This window comes from Purpureocillium lilacinum (genome assembly GCF_023168085.1).
Source record: "Purpureocillium lilacinum CBS 284.36 DNA, scaffold_3, whole genome shotgun sequence".
Taxonomy (NCBI): Eukaryota; Fungi; Ascomycota; class Sordariomycetes; order Hypocreales; family Ophiocordycipitaceae; genus Purpureocillium; species Purpureocillium lilacinum.
In genome coordinates, this window is record NW_027072113.1 from 2,867,660 (window position 1) to 2,893,954 (window position 26,295).

At 60.1% G+C, this 26,295-nt stretch overlaps 6 protein-coding genes across 6 annotated transcripts; 1 reads left to right on the plus strand and 5 right to left on the minus strand.

Annotated features, from left to right (window-relative positions):
- Window positions 1–6,439: 6,439 nt before the first annotated feature.
- Window positions 6,440–7,084, plus strand: PLICBS_004441 (uncharacterized protein; the record flags this gene model as incomplete). The annotated part of the gene is made up of 2 exons (XM_065600517.1): window positions 6,440–6,526; window positions 6,686–7,084. 2 exons carry the CDS (start codon window positions 6,440–6,442, stop codon window positions 7,082–7,084), a joined length of 486 nt encoding a protein of 161 aa, XP_065456589.1.
- Window positions 7,085–9,255: 2,171 nt separating this feature from the next.
- Window positions 9,256–9,977, minus strand: PLICBS_004442 (ATP synthase subunit G atp20; the record flags this gene model as incomplete). The annotated part of the gene is made up of 3 exons (XM_018326214.2): window positions 9,256–9,484; window positions 9,547–9,631; window positions 9,728–9,977. 3 exons carry the CDS (start codon window positions 9,975–9,977, stop codon window positions 9,256–9,258), a joined length of 564 nt encoding a protein of 187 aa, XP_018175966.2.
- A 648-nt stretch (window positions 9,978–10,625) lies between these two features.
- Window positions 10,626–11,820, minus strand: PLICBS_004443 (L-arabinitol 4-dehydrogenase; the record flags this gene model as incomplete). The annotated part of the gene is made up of 2 exons (XM_018326213.1): window positions 10,626–11,556; window positions 11,609–11,820. 2 exons carry the CDS (start codon window positions 11,818–11,820, stop codon window positions 10,626–10,628), a joined length of 1,143 nt encoding a protein of 380 aa, XP_018175965.1.
- Window positions 11,821–14,913: 3,093 nt separating this feature from the next.
- Window positions 14,914–15,224, minus strand: PLICBS_004444 (uncharacterized protein; the record flags this gene model as incomplete). The annotated part of the gene is made up of 2 exons (XM_018326211.2): window positions 14,914–15,012; window positions 15,129–15,224. 2 exons carry the CDS (start codon window positions 15,222–15,224, stop codon window positions 14,914–14,916), a joined length of 195 nt encoding a protein of 64 aa, XP_018175963.1.
- Window positions 15,225–17,774: 2,550 nt separating this feature from the next.
- PLICBS_004445 (uncharacterized protein) lies at window positions 17,775–21,185 on the minus strand (the record flags this gene model as incomplete). The annotated part of the gene is made up of 2 exons (XM_018326209.2): window positions 17,775–21,113; window positions 21,168–21,185. The coding sequence occupies 2 exons, from the start codon at window positions 21,183–21,185 to the stop codon at window positions 17,775–17,777; spliced, it is 3,357 nt and encodes a 1,118-aa protein (XP_018175961.2).
- Window positions 21,186–21,736: 551 nt separating this feature from the next.
- PLICBS_004446 (uncharacterized protein) lies at window positions 21,737–22,729 on the minus strand (the record flags this gene model as incomplete). Its single annotated transcript, XM_018326208.1, has 1 exon — window positions 21,737–22,729. One exon carries the CDS (start codon window positions 22,727–22,729, stop codon window positions 21,737–21,739), a length of 993 nt encoding a protein of 330 aa, XP_018175960.1.
- Window positions 22,730–26,295: the final 3,566 nt, after the last annotated feature.

Below are 26,295 nucleotides of genomic sequence, written 5' to 3' on the forward strand. Positions count from 1 at the left end.
CATGTTGAGGTGACTTTCTGCATATCACCGTGCTGTCGGTTGTCGTTGGGTTTGAGCATCGAACTGGGTCAGGCATCAGTACTGGATCGAGACTCGAGGTCGAGCTAGCCAGATCCATGTTGACAGCTGAGATGACCTTCGTAAAATTCTTAGCATGAACGGCAAACAGCTCGCGCTGAGTTACATCGCAGCATTCACACTAAGAGTGCGACGTGGAGATAACAAGACAAGGACGGCGAGGGTCTGAAGAAGAGGGATAATGATAATGCGCGGATTTGCAGGCAATGTTGCAAGTAGGTTTTCGCCAAGTATTTCGCGGGCAGTGGCCCAGCATGCGTAGGTCGGCTGCAAGTGGCTCCTGCCGTGTGGTCGCGAAGGTACCGACCACCTGCCTCCGTGGTTCGTCATGCGGCAGCCACCGAACCGGAAGGACATCCATTGCACTTGCCTCGGCAAGGGCTTCTTACCTTCTAATGAGGCAGTCGCGACTACACAATGACAATCTGAGGCAGCCTCACGCACAAAAGCCACTGACTGCTCTTGATCTCTGCCTAGAGATGTTGCCGCGCGCCTTTAGTGATGCACTTGTTTCAACCCCACGATCGGTCACGACCAAAGCACGACAACCACACGACCAAACAGGCGGGAGCCAAGCTGGATTACAATGAGCGGCTACAGGGCACCTCGTTTGGAAAAGACGGCTCCTCTGAACAGCCAAGGGGGTGGCCGTGGGTGGTCTGGCTCGCGCGTTTACAGGTTGTGACCTTCCAGCGCCTCAATCGGTAAGGTACATGTCCGCTGCGCCTTTCAGCAGCCTCGGAGTCGAACGTGCCCTGGCCAGACGACCGCGAAAGGTTCCGAGGAGTCGAGGACTGGGGTCTTGGTGGACCACCGAGGGGCCATGACAGGTCAGGGATGCAGGCCATGGCTCCATGTGCGAGCGACTTGGCTGCCCCTCCAACCCCTCGATCACTTCAGCCTGGTAGCCCGGGTAATGACACCCAAGGGATGTCAAGCAGGATTTCGATTTGCGAGGGAAGACACTGAATCAAGCCAGGCCGAGACGAGCCAAGATCGCGGCCACCATGCGACCCCAGAGAGGCCTACAAGACTACATGCCGGACCCCAAAATTTGCCAACAGGTCGGGACAACGACCAGGCGAGCAATACTCTGTTCAACGAAGTGGACAGTTATAACTATAATGCATCGTCATCACCCGACACCTAACGTTAATGTTCTCCACCGCGCTTTGTCGGCCAACTCTGCAGCTGGAGTGTCGGACTACGGCCAGTGGTCGCGCCACCAACGCAGCCCAGCAGGGCTCCTCTGATGTGCCCGCCGCTTGGAACACGCTAACCCAGATTCTCTGAGCTGGTTAGCCGCCTTCAAACTGGCTTGTTGACGACACAGCTTGTGTTTCGTCGCCAGAGGCGGGGGCTAAACCAAACTCCCCGGTACTAACGGGCTTGAGAAGACTTCGTACGAATGCAGTGCGTGGATTGGACTTCCCTACAGGCTAGACGTTTCGTCGACGTGAGACACGAGAGTTTGGCCGGTCCACCACGGCCCGCACGGCCCCAGGGCATGATCAGCGGGCGGCCCGAGACCAGGACGACCAAGTGGCGCCTCATGTTGAAGGCCCTTCGAGTTACGGAGGCGCCCCCAAGCCACCTCTGCTTACCGGGCGCCAATGACTGTCAACGTCCATCAATGGCGCGCGCATACGCATGTCGATGTGAGAGTGTCGAACGCTCGTCCACGGCGGTTTCCAGATGGTCAGCTAGCCCATCTCGGGCTGGGCTGGGCTGTGCGGTCGTCCCCTCCTTTACCGGAATGCTGGATCGTCAGCGCATCGCGCCGCCCTACATCTCCGCTACGGGCGCCACGACGTATGCTCAGTCACCAAAGCTGTGACCGGCTGACCAGTGGTGGGCTCCCGCTGACGTTCCCCTTTCGCTGCGTATGCAAATCCTGGAAATTGTGGCGGTCAAAGTGAAGGGAGCTAGACCGTCGCAAAGGAGACAAGAAGCAGAAACAGAAGTGACAACGGGATGGCCCACAGTCTAGCTTTTTGCGCCGGCTTCGTTGTCGGGTCCGACACAGAACTCGGGCGGGACCACCCTACCTTTCCAGACCCGAAAAAGACCAGTCGAGTGTTATCAATCGGCTGAGCATGGCCTCCCTCCAGCAACCGAGGAGTACGCCATTTTCGTTCTTGCTGCCGTGCTTGTTTGGTGGGCCAGCCGGACGGTCTGGCGACGGGGCCAACAGTGAGCAACGACAAGGTCCTCGGCAATGTGTTTGCTTGTGCTTCCCAAAGCAGACGGCAGCTCGACGACGGGTCTGGCGACTCGGTGTCGGTGCCACTCGGCCGGGCGCCCCTCCGTCAGACGCAGACGCAGGACAGACATGCGGCCGCACAGCTACAGCGTGTCGCGAGCAGCTCAGTCATCCCCCTCCTCCGGCTGGCGCAGTGGAAGAGGTGCGAAGTCGGTCGGTGGCGGGGCTCACGGCCAACAGTGGCACAGCGGGCGTCACGCACTCACGAGCTGACAGGGCTGGATCAGCTCCACCGCTGCCGCCAGTGCCACCACAAGCCGCTGCCCCTCCCGTCCAAGATGGAATGGAATGTGAAGGTCCCAGACGCCTAGGCCCCTCCCTGGGGTCGGAGGGACACACGGACGGGGCACATCCGCAGACCAGCCCCGGTGCAACAGCCAACAGCCAACAAGACGCTTCGACGACGGCGACGGGCACTAGGTAAGGCCCGTCACCTGGCGATTGGGCGGCAGCCCCCGAGACAATACCCGCTGACGAATTTGGAAGTTCTGTTGGTTCCTCGGACGAGGGGCGCGTCGAATCATCAAATCGCAGGGTCACTACTGTGGCTTGGGCGTGAGATGGCAGAACAGGATTGCAGGGAAGTAGGGGATAGTGTGACGAACTCACATCGCTCCGAACTGCGAACATCGTGCCACGGCAGCAGGTACCTGGTGAGGCAAGGCCAGGTAACTAACTGTGCAGTACAGAGTCAGGACGCCGCCGCTCACATCTTAGACCAGGACCACCAACGCAAGCCTGAGAACGAGTGTGCCTCGCTCGCTGCAACACTCTGACCCCTGTTGCTACATCTGCCTTGGCAAGTCTAGTCCCGTCTGCATGCCCAAAAACCCAGCGCGCATTGTGGCTCATGCCTGGTCGACGCCCTGACGATCGCGGTATCTTCCAAAAGAGATTTCTGTTTCCAAACAGGGGGGACGTCCGTGGGGCTGCGCGCGGGAAGCTCGATGGTTTCGGCGCAGCGGCTGCATGCCAGACCGACAGACGGCACCTCTTTTTGCTGGGGGGCTAAATCAAACACCGCGGCGCGTCATCATAGCCTCCAACCCCAGCTGCGTAGGTCCTGTGGTGCTGATCTTAGGGACTTAGACAGGAGCCGGGGCCAGCGCGCGCGCTCGGTGGCAGGAAAGCTGACCTTTCACGGCAGGACCCTTGGACTTGAGCATTCGAAAGTCAATATGGGCCGCATTGGTCTGTCTCTGGTGTTTTAAGAGCGATTCCCGGCCACATGTCCGGCCGATTAGAGGGCGAGAGGGTCGGGCGTCGTTGTTTGCCAATTTTGCCATGCATCAATCCATGCGACGGATCCTGGACGCACTTCTCGCCTTGTGCCTGCTGGCTGTTACGCTGTTACCGGCACGCCACACGCCTCGAGGCACCCGGCGTGCACCGCACGGCGCTGCACTGCGCTGCACAGCAACACCCGGTTGAAATGCAAAGGCCCACGCTCACGCCCACGCCCACATCCACGCCCAGGCTCACGCCAAAGCCCACGCCCAGACATCGCGCCCCCCATGCACAATCTCGGGTTGAGTCCACCACACCAACGGCGCTGGACCTTCTCGAGCGTTGAGGAAACCTTCGCTACCTCGCACCTACCCATCCAATTCCTGACCCGGCCAGGCCAGACCACCAGCCTGCCGACCATCGACTCCGACCTGCGGTCAGTCAACCTGCCATACCACCTTGGACGTCCACTCCACGAACCAACCCCTAAGGTAGGTACCTACCACCTATCTACCTTGGAGCTTCATCTCTGCTTCCATTCTGCTGCAGAGAACCTGTCCGACCTGCTAACCTATAACCGTTCCTGGGGACAGCCACTAGCAGCAGCCTGAGGCGCCCCTTGCCGGTTCGCGCCAGCCAGCTCCCCCGTAAGCTAAGGTAGGCGACGGGACCTCGTCGATGGGAACGGCGGCGCCGCCAGCGACCACCACCACCCACAAACCGCAGCAATAGGACAGCCAGACGGCCAATGCAGCCCTGCTGTTGGGGCTAACGGCATTTCTCGAGCGAGGAAAGTGTCCCGAAGGCCCGGCGCACTGTTACCCTCCTTGCTGCGTCGGCCGCTGGGTCCATCGAGCCCGACCCTGAAGCGCCCTCCATCCATTGAGCCAACTGCTCACGCCTTTCTCTGCGCGGCGCTTGCGCTTGACGTGCGCCTGAAGAGGCCGCTCCTTCCAGGTCCCTTGGCTTCTCGCTCGCCCCGTCTGGGCTTCTCCGATCCTCTCTGGTCTACCTGGTACCTTGCCGTCCACGCCCACGCCCGAAGCCGCTCACTCACTCACGCTCGCTCACTCCTTGTCGACAACACACACACACGCACGCACGCACGCACGCACACGCGCGAACACAGCCTTGCACTCAGGCGCGCCCACACACTCCACGCCCTCGTGGCCTTGCCCAATATTTGACGATATTAAGACCGCCCGTCCCCCCTTTCGCCCTGGGCTGTTGCTCGCCATCCTCTTCCCGACTTCTGAAAACCAGACCACTGCTTCCCATGTTCTGGCCCTATTGTTCCTTTGAGACTCTGAGTGTCTTGCCAGTTTTCATTACTCTGCTTTACGGGGCGTCAATCTCCTGTTGATACAGTTGTTCCGCGACCTCATATCCTTGGCGACTCCAGGGCTTCTGACAACCCAAAGAACACCGCTGAGCTGCACCTTAGCCATCCTTCGCCTGAAACACCAGTCTAAAACTGGTGCGGAGACAGCCATAATCTCATTGACCAGCTATTTCGTCTTGTAGCTGGATCTGGACTTCCAGACGACGCTCTGCATCTTCAGCAGCGCTGCCCGCCACACCAACGAAGACGAGGTGCCGTTAATACCGGTAGGCATGTTTCTTCTCTTCTCACTTACGGTTGATCCCAAGGAAGCCTTGCTGTTTCCTTCTGTCTCCCACCATCGCACTCTTTCGAGCGTGCTGCCACGACTATGTCCCGGCTTGGCCAGATCGCCACTCCCTGTTTTCTCGACTGCACGTTAACATCGCTCTGGAAAACCTCTTGTTATGCATACGCACGTCCTGCGCCTTGGTCCTCTACTGCTGTTTAGTTGCACAAGTTCACATGGCAGGGAGCAGCTCGCCACACCCAGCTGGATTGCAAACGTTTGGCGGCCTCCTTGAGCCGCCGTTCAGATGTACTACATCATTGCACGGGTGGCGGAGGGCTCAGCCCTTGATCATAGTCGAGAGGCTTTGCTGCGTTGGTCAGGGATCTATGCTCTTGCCAGAACGTCAGATACTCGTGTCCCCTGCTCCGCCAGCGCGGAAGAGTGTGACCATCGTTCTCACGGCGTTCACAAAGTTGCAGTTCTGTGGTTATGAGCCTTGCAGTGGAATTCCATTCGTCAACTTCGGGAACATTCACTAATGTTTGGAACAGGTGAAGCTGTCTCGTGTGCCTTGAGACCTCCCCAAGGGCTGTCGGCGCGTTTAAGACTCTCCGTCACGTCGCTGATTGGCATACGTCAAGGCTGTCAATCTACACGACGAAGTACAAAGGTTCCCAAGAGCCGCCCGGGCGGCAATTGGCATCGCTAAGATGTCCCAACAGTTGTGAGAATGCTCCCTTCACTAGCGAGGCTCCGAGCTTGAAAGGTTTATACTGAGGTCTCATCAGTCAACCGGCTTTCCCGCCGCCGCCAATCGAACAGCCACAGGGGTATTGGGCACATGGGCGATACTACGGGAATTGGAGACCTGGAAAGTACCTCGTCCCAATAGATGCAGTGAGCTAGACCTGATCTTCATTGTGCTGGTACGGAACCTGATTAGGCGCATCAAGGAGGAGCTTAATAGGCTCGACATACTTCACAAGTTCTTTCTCGTGGCTCGGGACAACGCTCTTTCTGTTCGCAGTCTCAACATCGATCGCCCGATTCGGGTCTTGGACCTGGGGACTGGAACAGGCATCTGGGCGATCAACGTTTGCGAAGAGTGAGAAATGCTTGTCCGATTTTCAAGACAGCCTGGTTTTCTGACAACCTGCAGAACCGAGAAAATTCCTGAGGTTATGGCGGTCGACCTCAATCGAATCCAACCAGCATTGTGAGTGACGGAATTTGCAACGAAAGGTAATGTCTGCTAACCATGCGCAGCATCCCTCTCGGCATGAAAGTCGTCCAGTTCGATATCGAGGACCCTTCCTGGAACGACCTCCTGTGGCACTGCGATCTCGTTCATCTGAGGGCACTCTTGGGCAGTGTTCACAATTCGTGTTGGCTAGCCGTATACCGAAACATTTTTCAGTGCGTTTGTCGCTAAAGAGAATCAACGTGGGCTCGCATCTAATCCAGGTTTAGGCATTTGACGCCTGGAACGGGCTATCTCGAGCAGGTCGAGATTGACTGGTCCCCTCGGTGGGACGACAACAGCGAGGCGCCTCCGAACTCAGCGCTCAAGGAGTGGGCCGATAGGCTTCTCGCGGCCTTGGATCTTTGCAACCGGAGCGCAAGAGTCGTGCCGCGGGAGGCCCAGCGAATGATTGAAGAAGCTGGCTTCGTCGACTTCGAACAGCGGACGATCCGGTGCTACGTGAACCCCTGGTCCCCCGACCAGAAAGAGCGAGAAGCAGCCAAGTGGTTCAACTTGGGCCTTAGGCAATCCCTGGAAGCCATGGGACTGATGCCCATGGTTGAGAAGCTGGGCATGACTGCGGAGCAGGTGAGGGACCTTTGCAATCGCGCAGTGGAAGAAAACACGAAGCTTCGGTATCACGGCTACTGCACAATGTAAGTCAAAACTAGTGACCCTGACCCCCCATAAGTTCCAGTTCTGTTCCTGACATCTCTTCAAGGTACATATGGACGGCAAGGAGACCTGGAAACGCTGCTCATGGCGGTGCGTCTCAGTCAGGACCTTCGCAGACTGGTCGTATGTAGGCATCTGCGACCAGGGCCAGGTCCCGAACACTGAGGTTGCAGCTCTCGTCGAGCCTCAGTTCCAGCTACTGGTGTCTCAGTGACGACAGTCCTGGCAATCTACGCCTTCCTCCACTGCTGTTTTGGACTGGAGCTGGGGTGGAGATAAGTGCAAGGCCTGGGAGTCGCCTCACCGTCGCCTCTGAAGATATCCAAGGCAACGGCCTCGTCATGTATCCACTGAGCCGCCACGGAGACGGCCAAGAGAGAGCAGACTCGGAATACGTCCGGTGTGGTGGCTATATCACGGAAGAGATGGAGCGTCTGCCACTTCCGTTCGAGACGCCCCATGGCCGGTCGCGATGGGAACTGCACCATACCGCACCCGGCCAGGTAATGGTCTGATGTTCAAACTCAGTCCAAGCATGCAAGGCGTGGAGTGTAGGGCCGTCCCTGCCCACGGGCAATGTGGCTTCAGCCGACCCGTGCGACGCCTACTGCCCGCATCGGCAACGAGAATCCATCCTACGGACTGGCCACGGTTGGCTTGTTCGAATGGTGGAAGCCTTCAGCACCTGCGCACCCACCTTTGGATGGATGGCTCGAGCTGGATCGGCGGGATATGCTGGACACAGGGCTTACTATGTTGGACTTGTTTGATTTGATTTTTCTACCACTCGAGTGCTGCGCCTCAGTACGGCGGCGAAGCAGAAGGTGCAAGCATGTATTAGCAGTTTTATTGGGAGGACACGGGCGGCGCTGAGAGGGTTCCCTGTAGAGCGAGCACCTACAGTTGCCATCATGACCCTGTACCAGCAGTGGGTCTTTACCTTTCGGTTGTTCTATCCAGGCGTGCCGCGATACCGTTGCATTTTGACGGTTAGTTCGCCACCAGCCTGTGAAGTCAGACATTCTCAGATTCGAAAGTTTGAAGCACCTCTATCCCATTCGCTATTTGAGCAAAGCATCGGTCGTATCTGAACGTGTGTGGTCGCTGATGGCGTTGCGCAACAAAGCTTATGGCACGAAGCCGGCACCTGGCGACAAGGCCCAGAAGGAGCCGCACGGCACAGCCCTGACGGAAAGCCCTGCCGGGCGCGCAGGCCCGCGTTTCAGCGCCCGCGCACTGTAAAAATAGCGTGCCACGCGACCGCGCAACCCGCTGGGGGGCGCCTCGACGGGCCCCGGGCCGCGGGTGGCGAGAATATTGATTTTGAATAGCGGCGACCATGGCTCTCGCTGCGTGTCGTTCTCTCCTGTAGATACGTACTAACGCACTACTGTGAAATTAGCCGTTGTGTTTTTTTTGCGTTTCGGTTTTTGTTTTGCTCGAACCAACAGCGCGCTCGACCCAACACCGTTGGGCGGGCTGCCTGGGCGGCTGGCTGGCGGGCGGCTACGGTGGGAGGTACCTGGGGCGGCAAAGGGCGCGCGCGAAACGACCTGAGGGGGGCGGGGACGGGAGGGTGGAAGGCTCGCGGCCCACAAGGTGGCGGGACACCAGTGAACTCTCTCTGGAAGGCACCCGGTCCGCTAATGGTTCGTGCCTCGACAGAGTGCTTCCCGTCAGCTGGTTGCCTGCTTGTCAAGATGTCTGCCTACGAGACACACGTTCGGAAGCAGACAGATCATTTTCAAGATTGCACAGTGAGGATTGTCCTTGTTCGTCCGCTGAGAACCCCTCTCATTCGCATTGGATTCCTCCACAGTCGGTGACGCGACCCGCCATGGTTGCTATGCATCTGATGTACAGTAGTTCACAAAGGAAAAAGATAGAAACAAACAGGTAGATGGCCCTGCAGTTTGTGCATCCCGGCAAGCATGGATCCATCACTTGCCCTCGTCCTCCTCGCCCCAGGATGCAGTGTCAGGAAGCGGTAACCCATCCCGTCCCGCTGTCTCGCGCCGTGCTGTGCGCGCCAACCCAGGAACTGTCTATTTTTCGCGACCCATTCCTCCTCATCTATCCAGCCAGGTGTTCCTCGAAGAATTAAGCGGTGCTTGCAGAGCTATCGGCCCTGTCCCCGGTATTCGCGACACGACCGCTTAGTGGTGGGCGGTCTCGCCGTGGTAGCCGACGAGCTTGAGGCGGCCAATCATCTCGCCAACGGTGAAGAAGCCGAGGCACTCGGCCAGGATGACGCCGCCGGTGGCCAGCTGCGCGGTGCTGAGGCTGCGGACGGACTGGAGGAGGTTGGCGGGAGCCTGGAAGATGGTGCCGGACTGGATGGAGCGCCACAGGTTCTGGTAGTAGGTCTGAAAGGTGGCCACGGAACTGGTCGCGCAATATGTCAGTGCACGTCCCGACAAGATATTCGCAGCAGCGGGATCGCTTACGGAGGGCTCATCTTCTGGCCCTGGAACACGAGCTTGCCGAGCTCCAGGCCAACCTTGGAGTAGTAGACGACGAAGGGCGTTTGTCCTGCACGAGAGATCCGTCAGCACCATCCATTGGCCCTCAATTGCCGCACAGCAGGCTCAAGTCCAAGCGGCCGTGGCGACTATGGGACAGACGTACGCTCAACAAAGGCAATGACCTTGCCAGTGCGCCCGCCGATGCGGCCCAGGGCATTGGTGATGCCCTTGGCCGCGCCGGCGATGGCGGGGCCGGCAGCACTCGTCACGCGCGACAGGCCCTGCTGAGCCTTGCTGGCAGTGTCCTTGGCAGCCTCGGTGGCCTTGCTGGCGGCGGTGCTCTCGAAGCGGCGCGAGGCCATCCGGAGGGCCGGCGAGCGGAGCATGGGGCGGGCGAGGGTCGAGACGGCCATTGTGTCCGGTGCGGCGAAGTAGGCGCTGCGCGGGGCAATTGTTCGTCGGCGGCGGGGAGGAAGTGCGGCGGTCGAGCGCTCCGAGGCGGATTGAGCTGGGCTCGGCGATGGGAGAGGTGATGCGAGTTGCGTGGATGGCGAACAGTGTCGGCTCGGCTGGAGATCTGAGGGAGAAAAAAGCTCCATGTCGGGAAGATTCGTGAGCGGAGTTGATCCGGCGTGGCGCTTAGCCTGTTTGGGACGGCGGCCAGGCACGCCTCCCTGCCTGTCTTGCTCGTGAAGATACGCAGGTACGTACCTCGTGGTCGCTGTTTCCTCAACAGCTGCTGCGATGGCAACACGCAAGCTGTCAATTTCCACAGACGATGCAATTGGGCCCTGGACTCTCTGTGCGAATTTTCTGCGAGAGGCATCTCATGGTTCGAGATTGTAGTCGCTCCACCGTTCCTACGACTACGACGGTCGAACATCGGGCACGAATCCCGGTCACAGCCCACTACGTATTCACTCAGCACAGACCAAGTCGACCAGCTCCTTGTCGCGAGCGAAAGCGCTCGATTCTCTTCTCGTGGCCGTGACCTTGACCTTCATTATCTAGGCCGATACTCATTACAATGCAAGCCGTTCATCCCAACGTTGTCGCACGCTCTAGTCGAAGCTCTGTATCTGAACCTTTATGGCACCGCTCTTGGGATCGGCCGACGTCTCAAACGCCTTGAGGGCATCCTCCAGCTTGAAGCGGTGCGTGACGAGTCTCGTCAAATCGATGACGCCGCTCTCTACCAGCCGGATCGCCCGGGGCCAGGTGTTGCAGTACCGGTACTGCAGCTGAATGTCGACCTCGCGGACGCTGGCCCGCATGAAGGGGATGTTGATCTCGTTCTTGCCAACGCCGATGATGAAGACCTTGCCGCCAAACTTGGTGGCCCAAATAGCCGATGCAATGCTGCTCTCGACTCCCGTGCACTCCATTGTGATGGCAGGCTCCACGCCGCCAAAAGACTGGACGATGGCCTTGGCTGATTCCTCGGCGGACATCTTCTCCACCTTGTGAGTAATGACGCGCGGGCAGAGCTCCTTTGCAAAGGCAAGACGGCTCTCAGAAATGTCCGTGACGACGAGCGGGCACGCGCCGGCAGCCGCGCAGCACAGCAGGGTCACCAGGCCAATGGGTCCGGCACCGCAGACGAGGACGGGGTCTCCAAGCTGGATGTTGGCTCGCTGCATTCCCGCGAGGGCCACGCTCAGGGGCTCGAGGAGCGAGCCGTTCTCGTACGACATGTTGCCAATCTTGTGGCACCAAACCGCAGGGTGGTTGACGTACCGCCGCAGCAGACCGGGCACCGGTGGCGTGGACAGGAAGGCGACGTTTTCGCAGCCGTTGTAACGGCCCGTCAAGCACGGCTCGCAGGCATTGCAAATGACATTGGGCTCGACGGCTACCCGGTCGCCGACCTTGAGGTGCTTCACCGACGGATGCACCGCGATGATGTCTCCAGCAGACTCGTGGCCAAGGATGTGATCGCCCTCGACGATCATGGGGCCGATGCAGCCCGCATGCCAAAAATGGACGTCAGAACTGAAACTCGATTAGCATCCTTGTGTCACGCGAGATGAGGTGTACGGCTCACCCGCAGATACCGGTGCTGCGAATTGCCACGGTAACCTCGCCAGGTTTCAGGTCGGCGCCGGACTTGACGCTCTCAGCGGTGGGCTCGGCAGCGTTGATCCACAAGTCATGCTTGGGATTTGTGTAGACACCAATGTTGGGCTTCAGGGAGAGAGCGGCACCGCTGCCGTTGGTGTCGGCGGCGGCGGCACCGTCAGTCGCTGATGGCGGCATGGCGATGGCGAAATGTGTGAGGGGTGTGCGTCTTGAGGGGCAACGGGCCTAGAGTCTGACACCGGTGATACTTGTCTTCCTTTCTCCACGGCTACTGAGACGGGCGACTGACGGCGAAACAGGGCAAAAAGCGGTATGAAGAGCAAGAAATGTCGAGACTGTGAGGACTTTGGAGACGGCCCTCTATATAAACCGGATCCCAGCGGCAGAGGTCGACTGCGACCCTGCCGCATCAAGTCTCCCCCCGCGTCGGCGTCCAACTCAGGCGCTTCGGGGCAATGTGGGGGTGGGCGAGAGCCACGGGCCTAAACTCGGCGGACCTGAACCGGAACATTGTCGACTGCAATCCGGTCCTTCTGCCGCGCCAATCACGGCGAACTCGCCGACGTTGACACCCTCTGTCCACGGCAAGCCTGTCTTGCCCGTCACCCTCCCTGGCGGTCACGCGGACAACCCCGTCCTGCACGAGTACGTGAACCGGACTCCATGATGCCGAAGCGCCGCCGAGAACCTGCATCCGCGACTAGACGGCAAGCGCACGAACAGGGCGGGCAGGGCAGAGGCAGAGGCAGAGAGCGGCCGTGAGAGCCCCTGGCTCCGGTGCTCCCCGTCAGCCAATCGATCTCCACAGTCAGGGCACGAATTGGCTCGAAACGGCAGTCATGCGGACAAGCAAATGGCGGGGGACTCGCAAGCGTCTCGGCTCGCGACCCTGATTAACGAACTCGCGTGCGGTTCCTGCGGAAGCGAGCCGGCTGAATTGGCGATGCGCACAGCCTGAATTTCGAGTCGATGAGCCGCCGTGCTGGGGAGGCGACGTGCCGACAGGCGATGCGGCCGCCTTGTCGGCAGTAACATTGGTTGGTAATTGTTAAGGCCCCAGGCCCGGGGATGCCGGGCAAAGGCCCGTCGGGGAGTTCGGAGGCGGCGCCGAATGCGCCCGCCCTCTGCCGGCGGCAGCCATGTCTGATCCCGGCGGCAGCAATGCGCTGGACAACAGCTCCAATTATTTTCTGATTCTGGTTTCTAACCTTGGACGTTTGCTGGGATCCTCGTCTGCCGAAGCTGACAACCCAGCCGCACCTACTGCTCTTCCCGCGGTCACGGACACTCGCCCACAGCAGCGGGATGATTCCCGCGTCCTCATATTACCACCAATCGGCAATGGTCCGGGCTGCAGCCAACGCCTCACCAGATTCCGAGATAGTCTTTTTGGTCTTTTTATAGTAGAGCCCTCACTTGATCCCTTGCCGCTCGGAAGCATGCGCTGGGCGCCTTGTCCGGTCGACAGATATGTCCAGTTATCTGAAGATCGTCGAATCAGGGCTCTGGTTCAAAGCAGCTCACGACGATGGCTTAGGTCGCATTGGCGAGATTGGAAGGGCATCACATGAGGCGACCAGGCCGGCGCTCCCACATTCGCATCTCAATTAAGCATGCTAGTCAGGCCGACCCCGGGGAACACCACGGGGTACCCCGGGCCGCCCCCGGAGGCCTGCTCGCGAGCGCGTTAGTGTATTGTACCGTCTGGGATGGAGCACGTGTGAGGCGGGACATTCACCAAAACACCATCCGGCAGAGGGCAGAGTCGGAGAGGGCGGTTTCTGCCATTCTGCCAAAGCGTCCGAGGTCAGCTTGCCCGCAACGACTAATCTCTGGTCTCGGCGACGCTGCTCTATCCGTGCCGCAGTGGCAACGGTCCGCTCCTCGCCCGCTCGTTCGGGCGCAGACTGCGTTATTACATGCTACTCCCTGGCCGTGGCGTTCGTTCACATGCCCCGCCGTCATCATCCAACACATCAACGGGATGGCCCGCTCCGCCGACCCGTACACATCCTCACCCCCGGTCGCCAACGACCAGCATCTCCAGAGACGTCGTGCCATCACGCCCCTTTGTCATCCCCGCCTCGCGGCTCCTCAGCCCACACGCTCCCCTATGAGCTCCAGACGATCCATCTGGCATCCTGACCATCTTGTTTCCCCCGTTCCTCCGTCTCGCATGCCTGTCCATGTACACAGCTCCAGACCCCAAAGGCTTTTCCGCACCCTGCAAGTTACGCGAGATTGAGCAGTACGTACGGTGCGCAGCACATGGATCATCGTCTTGCATGTCTCGCCGGCACTTTGCGATGCGAGACTGGGGCTAACCCAACGGAGACCCCCGTCTCCTCGGATCAGCCAGGGCGTCTGCGATCGAAGGGCACATATACATCGCACACAGCAGCTTGGGGCTCGCCCTGGACAGCGATGTGAGCGACGGCGTGTGCGAGAACAGTGCCACGAGTGTCACCACTGTCTTGTGGAACGGTGTCACGAAAGTGTCGCTGACCCGAGTCCGTGGTCCCTCGGCTCTTGATGCGGTACACTCTTGACACAGTAAGCATGCGCGGCGAGAACTCGTCGCCTTCTTAGTCACTCCTGCGTCTACCGTGCCACAGTCCTTCGTGGGGGCTAGCAGCGCGCCCGGCGGACTTGCGATAGGGTAGGCGTTCATATCCGTTTACTTCAAGGTTTCGAGCCGCATGGGCTGTCGTGGTGATCGTGAGCCAATGGGGTGGGACTCGGCTGATGAATCGACACACACCACGCGCAGTCGCCATTTATCAAGCAATGGAGCAAGGATGGGTGAGGCCTGTAATCGGCCTTTTCGGCGTTTTCAATTACCAGCCACCTGCTCTGTGTGAGCCTAAGTATGTTGACCGAGCGCCGGTGCCAGGGCGACGGTTCCAAGTACATGCCAACCTCCTTCCGCCTGTGCTGCAGCGACTGTGGCGCAGGCACTTCATAAACGTTAAATCGTCAAGGGCGGTGATGGCCCGATACCAAGTCGGTAGTGTTGCTCCTCCAACGCAGTTTCGTCCTGAGAGTAGCAACGCCATGCAGAAGACCAGACCCCTTCGCAGCGTCGGGAAGCTTTCACGAGGGCGGGCGACGAACGCCGGAGCCGAGCCAGTGATGTGATGAAAGTGGTGGTTGCTTTGGTTACCCAAAGACTCCGTGAGTGTTCGGCGATAGCAAAGTGTGTTGTGTTTTCTCGTGTCTCGTCGATATTTGGCCGTGCAACGCCACGCCATGTCATGTTCACGCTCATGCTCAGTCGCCGACCGAGACGACGACCCTGCCCTTGCACTTGCCGTACGAGCAGCACTCAGAGGGATCCAGTTCGCCCTTGAGAATGGCATCCACCTTGGACTAGACGGGGAATCGAGGTCAGCAATCAGTGTTCAGATAGAGGAAACAAGGGTTGAGGCTGGCGAGCCGTGCTCAATGGAACATGTAGAGGGCTCGCGAGGGAGAATACGACATACCTCGTCGCATGGTCCTGTCGGTCCAATGGGTGCAGCGGCGACAAGGGCCAGTGGTGAAGCCGCCAGGGCCGCGAGCCAGAGGCAAAAGAACTTCATCGCGATGCAGTTCTATGTTGTTTTTGGTGATTGGGAGGAGGCAGAAGCCGCAAGCAACCGTTTGTCCGTACAGGTACGGGGCCGACGGGTGCGGCGGTGCAACGAGGGCCAGGCGCAGTAGCAGCTCGTATCCGCCAGCAGCAGGACTCGAGATGAGCAGATGACTGTGTCGAGAACGGAGCGGAGAGGACTCTGATCGAGAGAGAGGGAAGAGGAAGAGGAAGAGTAGGAGAGGGGAGAGGAAGAGAGGAGAGATGGAGTCGTCGGGGGTGCAAGAGAAGGGAGGAGCGAGCGGCCGGGTTTTGAAGGAAGGATGGGGACGAGCAGCGGCAACGGGAGCGGCTCGTCGTCACTTTCCCTCTGCCGGGGACGGGGGATGGAGAGGGGGGGGGGGGCGTCAGATGGGGCTCGTCCGATGTGTGAAGAGGGGAACACCAGCCAGCCCGGTGCTACGGCGACACAAGCACACAGCGAGAGCGTATGTGTGAGATGCCGACTGCCCGATATAGCAGCACGAGGCGGGAATCTCGTTTGCGTCGCCGGGGGGGGCTCGTGGGTGGTTGGTGGGAACAAGAGGCGGGAAGAAAAAGAATGGGGATCACGTTCAACGCAACCGTATTCGCGAGAGCGGCCCGGCGAACTGGCGCGATGTATGCATGTACGTATGTACGGGATGTGTGATGTGAAGGCAGGCAGGCAGATGGGTGGCATTAGTAGTACCATGACTACCTACTTGCCCAAGTGCCGCCGCGCTCGTATTTGAAGATCTGCCTACTGCATCCGGGCCGACGGCGAGACAACTTACCCCCAGTCAGACTCACTACCAACATCTGGGGGACGAGCGAGTCTGTCTCGTACGAGGGCGACGAGCAACGGAAACATCCATCGCGCATCCGTCGTCCAGCCCACCGCGTTTGCATGTGGCACTGAGACAGGGAGCGAAAGGGACACACTTTGACGAACTCGACAAAAAACTCGACAAGGATGGGAAGGGAGGGAGGGCCAAGGACAGGGGGGGTTTGGACCAGCCGGCGCAATGACGACAGAACGCATTCCTCGTCCTCGTAGGCCCCCTTCAGCCCTAACTCCTGCAGAACGAAGAACGAAGTAAAAGTAATAATGGGCAGGCATCCATCGGACCCAGCACGTTAAACCGTACAAAGCCCATCCCGTGGGAGGGCTAGCTAGCTAGTCATTGTGACCGGGATGCCGATGCCAGACGCCAAACGCCAAGGCACCTCCCGGCGCGCCGGCAACCGACCGAACCGAACCGAACGCACGACCTTTGTGGGGCGGGCGGGCGGCGGGACGACACAAGTTGACAGGGCTTGGAAGGGAAGGTTTTCGTTTCGGCTTACAGGGGGGGCTGGCGGACTGGCAGCTGTTCGACGTGTGTACGAAGTCCATACATGGCAGGGCAGGGCAGTGCTTCGCGATACGAGCTGCCGCCACTGCTCGCTCGCTACGCGTTCCCCATCATGTACCACCGCCCGTGTAAGAGCGCTCGCAGCCCAGGGACGAGGTAAGTAGTAGTAATACCCCTGGGTGGCTGGGCAGCCACGGCGCAGCTGAGGCGTCTTGTTACACGCCCCAGCCCGGCGGCTGTGTTCTTTGTTTCCCAACTCAACTCCTCCCCAAGGACTTTTAGAGTTTTCGACGGGCTCGCGTCAGGGGTGATGGAGGGACGGACATCTTTGCCCTGTTGTGCGGGCTGCGTCCGTTTGCGGAAAGTCGAGGGGCCACAACCTAGGCGGTGATGATGCCGGTGGATCGTGACGGGCATGCAAGAAAAAGAACGGGTTGATGAATGGATGGATCGTGGCACCACGGCATGGGCAATAAGCTCCCCCCCATCCTTGCCCAGCGCAGCCGGTCGTCCTTTGTTTCCATCGACCTGGGCCAAGCCCACATCTCATTCTCTGTCTCTCCCGCGGTGCCCACCCTATCGTCATCGCGTCTTGGCTCCGTGTCTCCGCTAGTCTCCTGCGTCGCGCATCCTGCACATCACACATGCATGCATACATGAGCATCTAGTTATCCATACATGCACCTACGCATGTCACTCATTGATAATATAATAGCCTGCCAGCCTGCCAGCCTGCCAGCCTGCCATCCTATCATGCTGCCGCTTCCTCACGCAGGACATTGTTTCTCCTCACAGCCGACAATGTTCCAGGCACCAAAGGGGGAAAGGACAATCAATGCCTGTGCCGAACACTGACTGCCAGCTGCCATCCACCTTCGGCGTTGTCTGCAAGGGAGAGGAGGGAGGGGGGAGAAGTGGACACCAGCAGCAACGCAGCTAGCTAGCTAACACGACGTATCACTCATCCTTCAGCAGCGGGAATCTTCAGGCGTTGCCAGGGGCGCACGCCCACGCGGGACAGGCATGGAATGGAATGGTGCGCCCTCGTTCGAAACGAACGAACGACCAGCCGCCAAGACATCTTCAGCACGTGTAGCCCAGCCCCCCTTGCTGCGGTTCGCGTGCCGCCGCGACCATGGTGCGTCCAGAACGCGGCCCATCAATCAATCTCAATCCAATTCAATTCAATTCATGGCCTCTAGATTCCATACCTCGATGCCGACGCCGCCCAGCACCACGCGCCGTTGTCGCTCACTGCTGCTGCCCCTGGAGATGGAGACGCACGCCACGTCTCCTGGATCCGCGACGCCGCTGAACACGGAGCCCACGAGCTCGACCCTGCGCTCGTCGTCGCCCGCGGCGCTGATCCTCCATGCCCGGACGCGCTGATCGTTGCTCACGCTCACGGCCGTGATGCCGTCTTCGTCGCCTTCGTCGCCCGCAAGCACGACGCCGTTGATTGCTGCGGCGTGTGCGCGCCGCACGATTCCTCGTCCTCCTATCGTAAACCCATTCTCGCCATCCTTTCTCAAGACTGTGGCGAGGCCAAGTGCGTTGTCGTCTCCGCCAGTGACGATAGTAAATGCATCCTCCCCTCGCCTCACCATGTCCAGGCTCTTGATGCTGCTCTGATGCACCTGCGCCGCCTCTGCAAGGGCGTACGTCCTGGTGCTGCTGCCCCCCGCGTCGGCCGCATCCCTCCACAGGGCGAGGTGCCCGTCCGTGGATGCGGTCATGATCCAGCCGTTGCCCCCGCAAACGCCAAGATGCCGTGCCTGAGTGAGACAGGCCCCCGTGTAGAACCCCTGCGCGTAGGGCTCAAACCTGCCCCCGGGCCAGTAGCGGTATGTCTTGACCGCGGAATTGGAAAAGGCCAGCGTGACCAGCATGCCGTCCCCAGAATCGCATCTGCAAACGTCAAAGTCCATGATGCGCAAGTCGCCGACCGGGCTCTTGTCTGAAAACACGCCCTCGCACATGATCGCCAGCCCGCGGTACGCGGAATCCAAGACACGTATCCTCCAGGCGAAGAACTCTTCGTTTCCGGCGCTGCTGAACAGATACTCGTCGTCCAAGAACTGAAGCCGCTGGATGCCGGTGACGTGCGACTTGATGGACGCCAGGCAACGCATCTCCCTCTGCCCGGGCTGTGAACTTTCGCAATACTCCCATATGCGAATCGACGTGTCCTCTGCACCAGATGCAAGATACCGCCCGCGAGAGCTCAGGGCCCGTATCTCGCGTCCGTGAGTCCCGTTCCTGAGCGTACAATGTGGCGTCCGTGCCTGCGAATAGACGGACAGCTTCGAGGTCCTAGTAAAGGCAAAGTGATACCGCCCGGGATCCGAGGCACTGCTCCAAAGTCGAAAGGTGCGGTGCGCGCCTCCGCACTCGACCGTCGCGACCTCTTCCCTCCGTGTCTCGTTCCAAATGACAAAGTCTTTGCTGCGGAAGCCGTACAGGACCAGCTCCGGATCCTGGACATCGTGAGTGAACCAAGCGCCTTCTATCATGGGCCCAAACGGCGGCGCTGTCTCGTGCAGGAGATGAATTTGCGGCGATTGTCCTTGTTGCTCGAGTTCGTAGATGCGATACTTGCCGTCACGACTCGTCGCAAGGAAGTATTTCGAAAGAGTTGAAAGGTCGGTTTTAGAAGGAACTGCAACGATTGAAGTGATGGCATCGCGGCTTCGCGTCGCGAGATCATAGACTGGACTCCAGACGTCCCCTTGTTTCCGAAGCAGCGATATCCAGCCATGGCGAGATCCCATGATGAGCAGCTTGCCCAGCTTCGCCGCTGACGTGGCCACAAACCTGCTGTCCAGGCCTTTGGTTTGGCAGTAACTTGAGGCTGCGCCGTTGGAGTCGATGGTAATGTAGCAGGACTCCGAGCTTCCGTGCAAGTGTACGAGTATCTCCACAGGGGAGTCGCTGTCCCTTGCTGAAGCCCCTTTCGACAGGACACTAACATCGATGACTCTGCCGGGAACTCGAGTCACACGAGTGATTTGCTCCGCCCCCCTAACGTAGAAAATTGTGCCGTCGGTCGTGCCAAGTATAGCAGCTCCGTCATGCACCACGCGGAAGACGTATGTGAGCTTCAACTCGGCAGTAAGCTCATCGCTCGCCGTGACCTCTTGCCAAGCTATACCGTCGCCCAAAGCTCCGATGAAGAGGCGCCCCAAGTTGGTGATGGCGAGAATCTGGTCCTCTTTTACAAAGTCGTAGCGGCTGATCATTTCGCGGCCAGCAGCCGGGCGGGCTTGTGCTGAGTCGAGGACGTCCTGAATGTCGACTGTGATAACGCCGCGAGGCGAAGTCTGCGTTGTCGATTGTCCTGGGCGTGGTTCTGTGATCAAGCCAATCTTGCTGTCTCCGCCCCCCGTTGCGATGAGTGTCGCCTCGTCGCGGTACAGCACGGCACCCGCCCAGAGGTGCTTGCCGTTGTGCAGCGAGTACGTCTGTTTGTGGACCAACTTGCCCGACAGCTTCTTCCCCTGATCCGCCCCAGAGTCCAGTTCGAGTTGCCATCTCTGAGCCGTGGAATCTTCACCAAACGAGTACACGGGAATATTTGAGCCGAAGGTGTCGCAGGCGTCTGATAGTCCAAACTTGACTCCCCAAATACGCGAGACGTGTCCCATAGCCGTTGCGACAGGCCGCATCGCATCTTCGCCAGTCGCCTGAGCGTCGTAATCCGGCGTCGGCCTGAAACCCGTCTCGGTAACCTCGCTAGGCCTCGCGTCTGACGGAGTCGCCTGCTCTCCCGTCGCAACGTCCCAGATACGAATGGTTCTGTCGTCGCTGCAGCTCGCCAGCAGTCGTACTGACTCTCCATCAGGTCTTGTAATCTCAGGAGATATGTCCACGCCGTAGATGGACCCTTCGTGGCCCGTCAGGGTACACAGCATGTCGTGCCTCCCATAGCTCATTTCATTGCTGGCGAAGTGATACTTCCAGACAACGACGTCGCCAAACACGGTGCCAGCGGCGACGAGCAGGGTGTCTCGGGACAGCCATGCGAGACGGCCATTGTAGAGCATCGGCCGTGATGGAGACGTCAGGGCGCCGAATGTAATGATCCCTGAAGCGTCTATCCGGGAAGGGACTACTTCATTGTGCGCGGTGATGACGACGGCGAGAGACGAGTCCCACGGGGAGACGGCAGCATCGTAGATCCAGTCTGGGGCGGTCCCTCTGGCTACGACATCGACCGTCTTGGCCTCCGTGTCGAGCGCGGACACGTCCAGCACCGCGACATCCGACGAGCCCCAGACGATGATCCGCGGAGTCTCGCCATTGCGCGGTTCTTGCACCCGTACGCCGTGCAGGGGCTGGTCGTAAAAGATGTCCTCGCTCCAGCAAAGCGAGTGCTGCTCGGTTGCCGGTTCCACAGCATACACGGCAAGTCGCGTGTCTTCTCCGGCCAAGAGGTAGACGCTGCCTAAGCGAGATGTGTAGAAGTCCAGAGCCGTAATTGGGAGCTGAGAGAACTCGCGCCGGAGCCTCACACGGCTCTCACCCTGGAACGCTCTGGTTAGTCCAAGCCGTCTGCGGTGAGAGGACTGTTCGCTCACGTGAAGCATCTTGCTCATGGCCGCTCGATTGCCAATCTGGAAATGCCTATTGGCGATGAGAGGCCGTTGATGTGACCGCCATGGAAGTGAACGGCCTGGGCAGTGCTTGCAGCGTGGATGGGAGAGCGTGTGATGTCGTGTGTAGGGTGACCCATGATTTATGGCGGCCAAATTTTTCGTGGGTCTCTCACCTGCGCACGACTTCCTCCCGCCAGACTGTCGCCGACCCAGGTGCTTTTACTTTACTTCCCACCTAGCACGAACAAGTAGACATTCACAACAACGCAACAGTAGTTGAAATCGAGAATTTGGTTCGTTGACACGTGTCATGCATCTGACGATGCTCTATGTACAGATTTGATCGTAACCTGGTATCTAAAAAAGCCAGCCTCCCATTCTAGTGAGCATGGCTCCCTGATGCCATATCCACCAAGTAGTGATAGAAAACGCCGGTAATGCAAAATCGTCATGAGCCAACCCAGGTCTCCTTTCTTTCTCTAGAGCTTCTTGAAAGAGAAGCAGGCAAAAAAGCAACAAAATCGCTCACAGGTGCCAACCAAACGCCCGGCTTATGCGCGGTGCGAGTAAGGCTCGTACGCCAGATCCGAGCGGCCGTTGCCGCCGGGGTAGCGCGGAGGCTGCGACGAGTAGTTGTGGCCAAACTGCTGGCTCTGCTGGTTGGGGTTGTAGTAGCCGCCGCTCATCTCGTGGTCGCTGGTCAGGGGCGCATAGCCGCGAGTGGGCAGCAGCTTCTCGCCGTCGTCGTGCTTGCTGCCGCGCTTGGCGCTGCGGCTGCGGTGCTCGGGCTTGCAGCAGCAGATGGTGAAGAGCCAGAAGAAGGCGGCGCCGATGGCAAAGGCGGTGGCGATCCAGACGGCGGCGAGGAAGCGCGTGCCGACGGTGCCCTTGACGCCGTAGAACTTGGCGGTGCTCTCGACCGTGCCCACGACGATGGTGGCCATGGCGGTGGCGAGGCCGGCGGCGGCTCCGACGAGGACGGCCGTGATCGAGGCGACGAGCCACGTCAGGCACGAAACGACGCGGGAGCAGTTGGAGAAGATGCCGACAAAGAGCTCGACGCCGAGGGCGACGAGGGCGATGATAAAGGCCACCTCGGTCCACTTGGTGACGGTGCGGAACACCTTGAGAGCATCCTTGACCTCGGTGGGGAGATTGATCTTGACGCCGGCGGCAGAGCCAAAGTCCTCGATCCAGGTCGTGTTCAGCTCATGCGAAGCCCAGTCGAAGCGGCCCTTGATGCAGTCACGCTTGCCATCCTTGTCGGTGCTGCAGTAGCCCCAGAGCGAGACGTCGTAGACCTGATCCAGGCCGAGGTTGCCGGCGGTGATGTTGCTGGTCTGTGCGTCGGCGCGGCCGCCCAGTTTGTTGGCGATGTTGTCGAAGTTGGCGGGGTTTATGGACAGGTCGGAGACGTCGACGGAGAAGACGAAGAGGTTGTTGTTGTGGACGACGCCGGAGAGGGTGGCGACGAGGAGGGAGATGATGGCGCCGATGGTGAGGATGAGGGGGAGGGCGACGCAGAAGAAGCGGCCGACGCCCATGGTTGCTGCGTGTGTCCGTCGGGGGACGTGGACAGTCGGGTATCAAAGGTCGTCGCTGTTGGTCGCCGTTGCGTCCGGGTATAAGAGGCTGTTGATGGCGATGACGACGAGGACCGACGAGTGAGAGCGGTAGAAAAACGAGGGTCAGACGTAAAACGACGGAAAGTACGCTACGTACGTGACAGAGGACGATGCAGAGAGAGATGCAAGAATGGGCTCGTCCACGTCGGCCGGGCGCCGCGTTGTTTTTATGCAGCGTGCGACCGACGGAGAGGCGGAGCTGGCGTGCGTGGGAGCTGATCAATTGTGGACGAGGTGCGCGCCGTGTTTGACGTCGAGTGGCGCAGCCTCTGCCACTGCGAGGTTGGGCGCAGCGCGCAGGGGGGACCGTTTCGGCAGCGGCAATTGGCTGGCTCGGGGGATTTTGGGGGGACGACGACCCTGGAGGTGGGTGGGTTGCCGTCCAAGCCTTCGTCATCCTCCGGGGCTGCTTCGCCCCTCCCACTCACCTGGCACTCACTCCATCATGCTGGGCGGCGCGGGCAGCCCTGGAGCGCTGGGCGCTGGTCCGCTGCGCTGGCTGGTTGGCCTGTGCGGAGGCGTTTCTGCCCTGGCGTTAGGCGTCGTCCGAGGGCTGAGTGCGACATGGGAGCGGGCATTTCTCGCAGCCGATAGTGAGATGATGAGACCCCTTCCCTTGCGGGCCGTCAGCCTGGCGTGCTTCCCCTTTGGGGCAAAAATGCGCGACCCTTTCGTTGGAACTATCAGATGCGGGACGGAATCCTCACTCGCGATTGACAGACACCCAGACGAGTATTGCGACTGTCGATGTGATTGACCGACCCTTGCACGTTGGGACTCATGTTGACCTTGCCTGCATAGCAACCCGCCCGGAGACGAGACCAACCAACCTCCCCAGCCAAGGCACTCGCTCATCCGTCGTCCATCCCACTCTCTGATCCTGCTCCGTACTGCTGCATCCTTGCGCATGATGACAAAGATGATCCAACCGGTCCCAATTCCCTCCCCAAAAAACCACCTCGCGACACCGCCAAGCCTGCCGCTGAACCCACCGCTGACGACGCCTCGAAAGGGATGCGCCGCAACGGCTGGGCAGAGATCAGCCCCGATCTGCAAAACACGAAAAGGAAGCCCGGTTTCGCCGCAGCAACGACGCGGGCAGGCGACTGTTGTCGCACCTGCTGGCTGGCTGCCTCACCGCATCGTGTGTTTTGCGCGTTGCCACCGCGACGATGTCCTCCTCCCATGCATTGATTCAATCTCTCCGCGCGACGTCGGCCCGGCACCATCCAGTCGGTGTGCTCGAATACAGTAATACAGTACAGTAAGGTATCGTCCAGTAACGGCATGAGAAGCAAGAAATATCCCGTGTGCGAATCCCATGAGGCTTGCGACTGGTACAAAGGCAAAGCCTCGCAGCCCTCTGCCGCACAGCCTCCACTAGTTTGGCTTCCCGTTGGGCGGGCTCACTATATTTAGCACCCCCATTGCCACCCGTCGGGTCCCTGGGGTGGATGATGGCTTGGATGTATGAGGTGCCAACGTGTTTGGGCCAGCCTTTTCGGCCAGCCACCGGGACGCAACATCCTGTGTGCGCGTCTCTTTGTCCGCAGCCTGGACCGGCTCATGCTGCGCCGGCTCGGAACAGACTCGGGACACCGCGCAAGAGGCCCGGGGGCGCCTCCCGAACGCTCGTCCGGATCCGCCATCGGCCGACTGCGCACCTGGAATCGAGCCCCCGAGCTGCCTCTGGCCGTCCACGTGGCGCTCCGACCCGGCACTTGCGAGCTCTAGCTCGTGTCGCTGACGAAACTAACTGCACAACTGGAGCCGCCCACGTCCGCGAATCTCGTACGGGCTGCGCCGGCAGACCTGTCACCTCGTCCACCAGCCCGACCGTTCGGCAGCATGCGTCGTGTCCGGGTACGTCGGCTCCGAGCATCGCCGTGTTGGAGCCACCAGGCGCTGCTGTGCGTTTGAGTGACAATGCGACAGGTTTCCCTCTTCGGCGTCGTCAACGACAGTTGTCATGTGACGAGGCATGGTGCCGGGACGTTGTCGTCTCGCCCGCCGCCACGCCCAACTGCAGGTGCGACTCCGTACTCCCGTTACTCGTAGTCAACAAAGGGGGCTGCGCGGCTCGTGCAGCGGGCGCGCAGCGCAGTGATCAGTGACATCAGTGACCAGCCAAGCCACCGCTGGCTTTGTGCTCCTTTCCACCATGCCACCCTTGCCCCCCCGGCAAGCGACACGGGTCGCCGTCGCATGCGCGCAAGGCAGTTGGCTCTCGCGCGTTGCACGTTCCACAGCGCCTGTGAAACCTGCGAGGGACATGACCATTACCTCATAATGTCTCTGCCGCGGTGCCGGCCAGCCGGGTGGGCACGCGGGGCGCAGGGCCTTTGACTGAGACGCTCCCTCGACATCGACACGACGTCAGGCGGCGCGGCTGTCGTGGAGGTGGCGGAGGGTCGACGGCCTGGCCCGGGAGCGCCCTGCCAGCCAGGGCGTCCGACAAAGGGCACACACAGCTGGCCGCGAGCAGACGACGCAGCATGCCATCCATGGCCGCAGCTGGCCTTTGTTGGGCCAGTCGAGCTCGCAGGAACCTGTGGGGCGTTGCGCGAGGGCGATATTCGTCCTTGTTGGTCACCGAACGAGCAGCCACGGGTCTGTCATCCTGTCACGTCGCGATAGGCCGCGTCGCCAACGTATCGAGCACCATGTTAAGGCCCAATGCTCCCGTTGCGGCCTGATGCCACCCCCGCTGTTCGTCGTCTAATTTCCGGGCCTTGGAGCTGGAGTGCGGGAGCGGCAAGTGCGTGGTCAAGGCGGACTGGCTGTTTTTGATGGCCGGAAAATGCGAATCAAAATATCCAACGTCCACCTCGCCCGGCATCAGCTGCGGGTGGTGGGCGATCCTTGCATTCGACAGACGCGGGGCAGATTAGCAGGTCGCAGCGGGCAAGCAACTCCGAGGAGCACGGCACGGCGCGGACGGCCTTCCTCGTTGGCAACGGATGCGCCGCTGGGCGGTGGCATCGATGGACACTGAAGATACAAGGGCACGTTGTGGCGGGCGTTGAAGCTCGACGGTTTCCGACCGCGCGGACAGGAGGGAGGAATTGTGGAGGCCGTGGTGCCGGTGAAACCTTAATCGCCCTGTGGCCTGTCGGCGGGCTGGCCAGCGAGAGCCTAACTGAAGGGACGCCTTTATCCGCCCCATGCCATCCGTGCCATGCCAGGAGCATGAGGGAGGCGGCGGCGGCGGATGGGGCCCATGCAGCCAGCAACCCTGGCCTCCTGGCTCCCTGGGGTGCCGCCCGGATCGGCAGCTGGCGCCGTCGGCGAGCTGCGCGACGCAACGTGGACAGAAGCCGGAGGGGACGATGGCGCGCCGGGCTGGAGGGCTGAGGCAACCTCACAGCGGAGATGCAGCAGCACTGCAGCGGCATTGCAGCAGCACCTGGCTCGACTCCGTACGCCGGTGCACGCAGGTGGGGGTGACTTTGATCAAATCATCCATGGATGCTCCCCGATGGAGG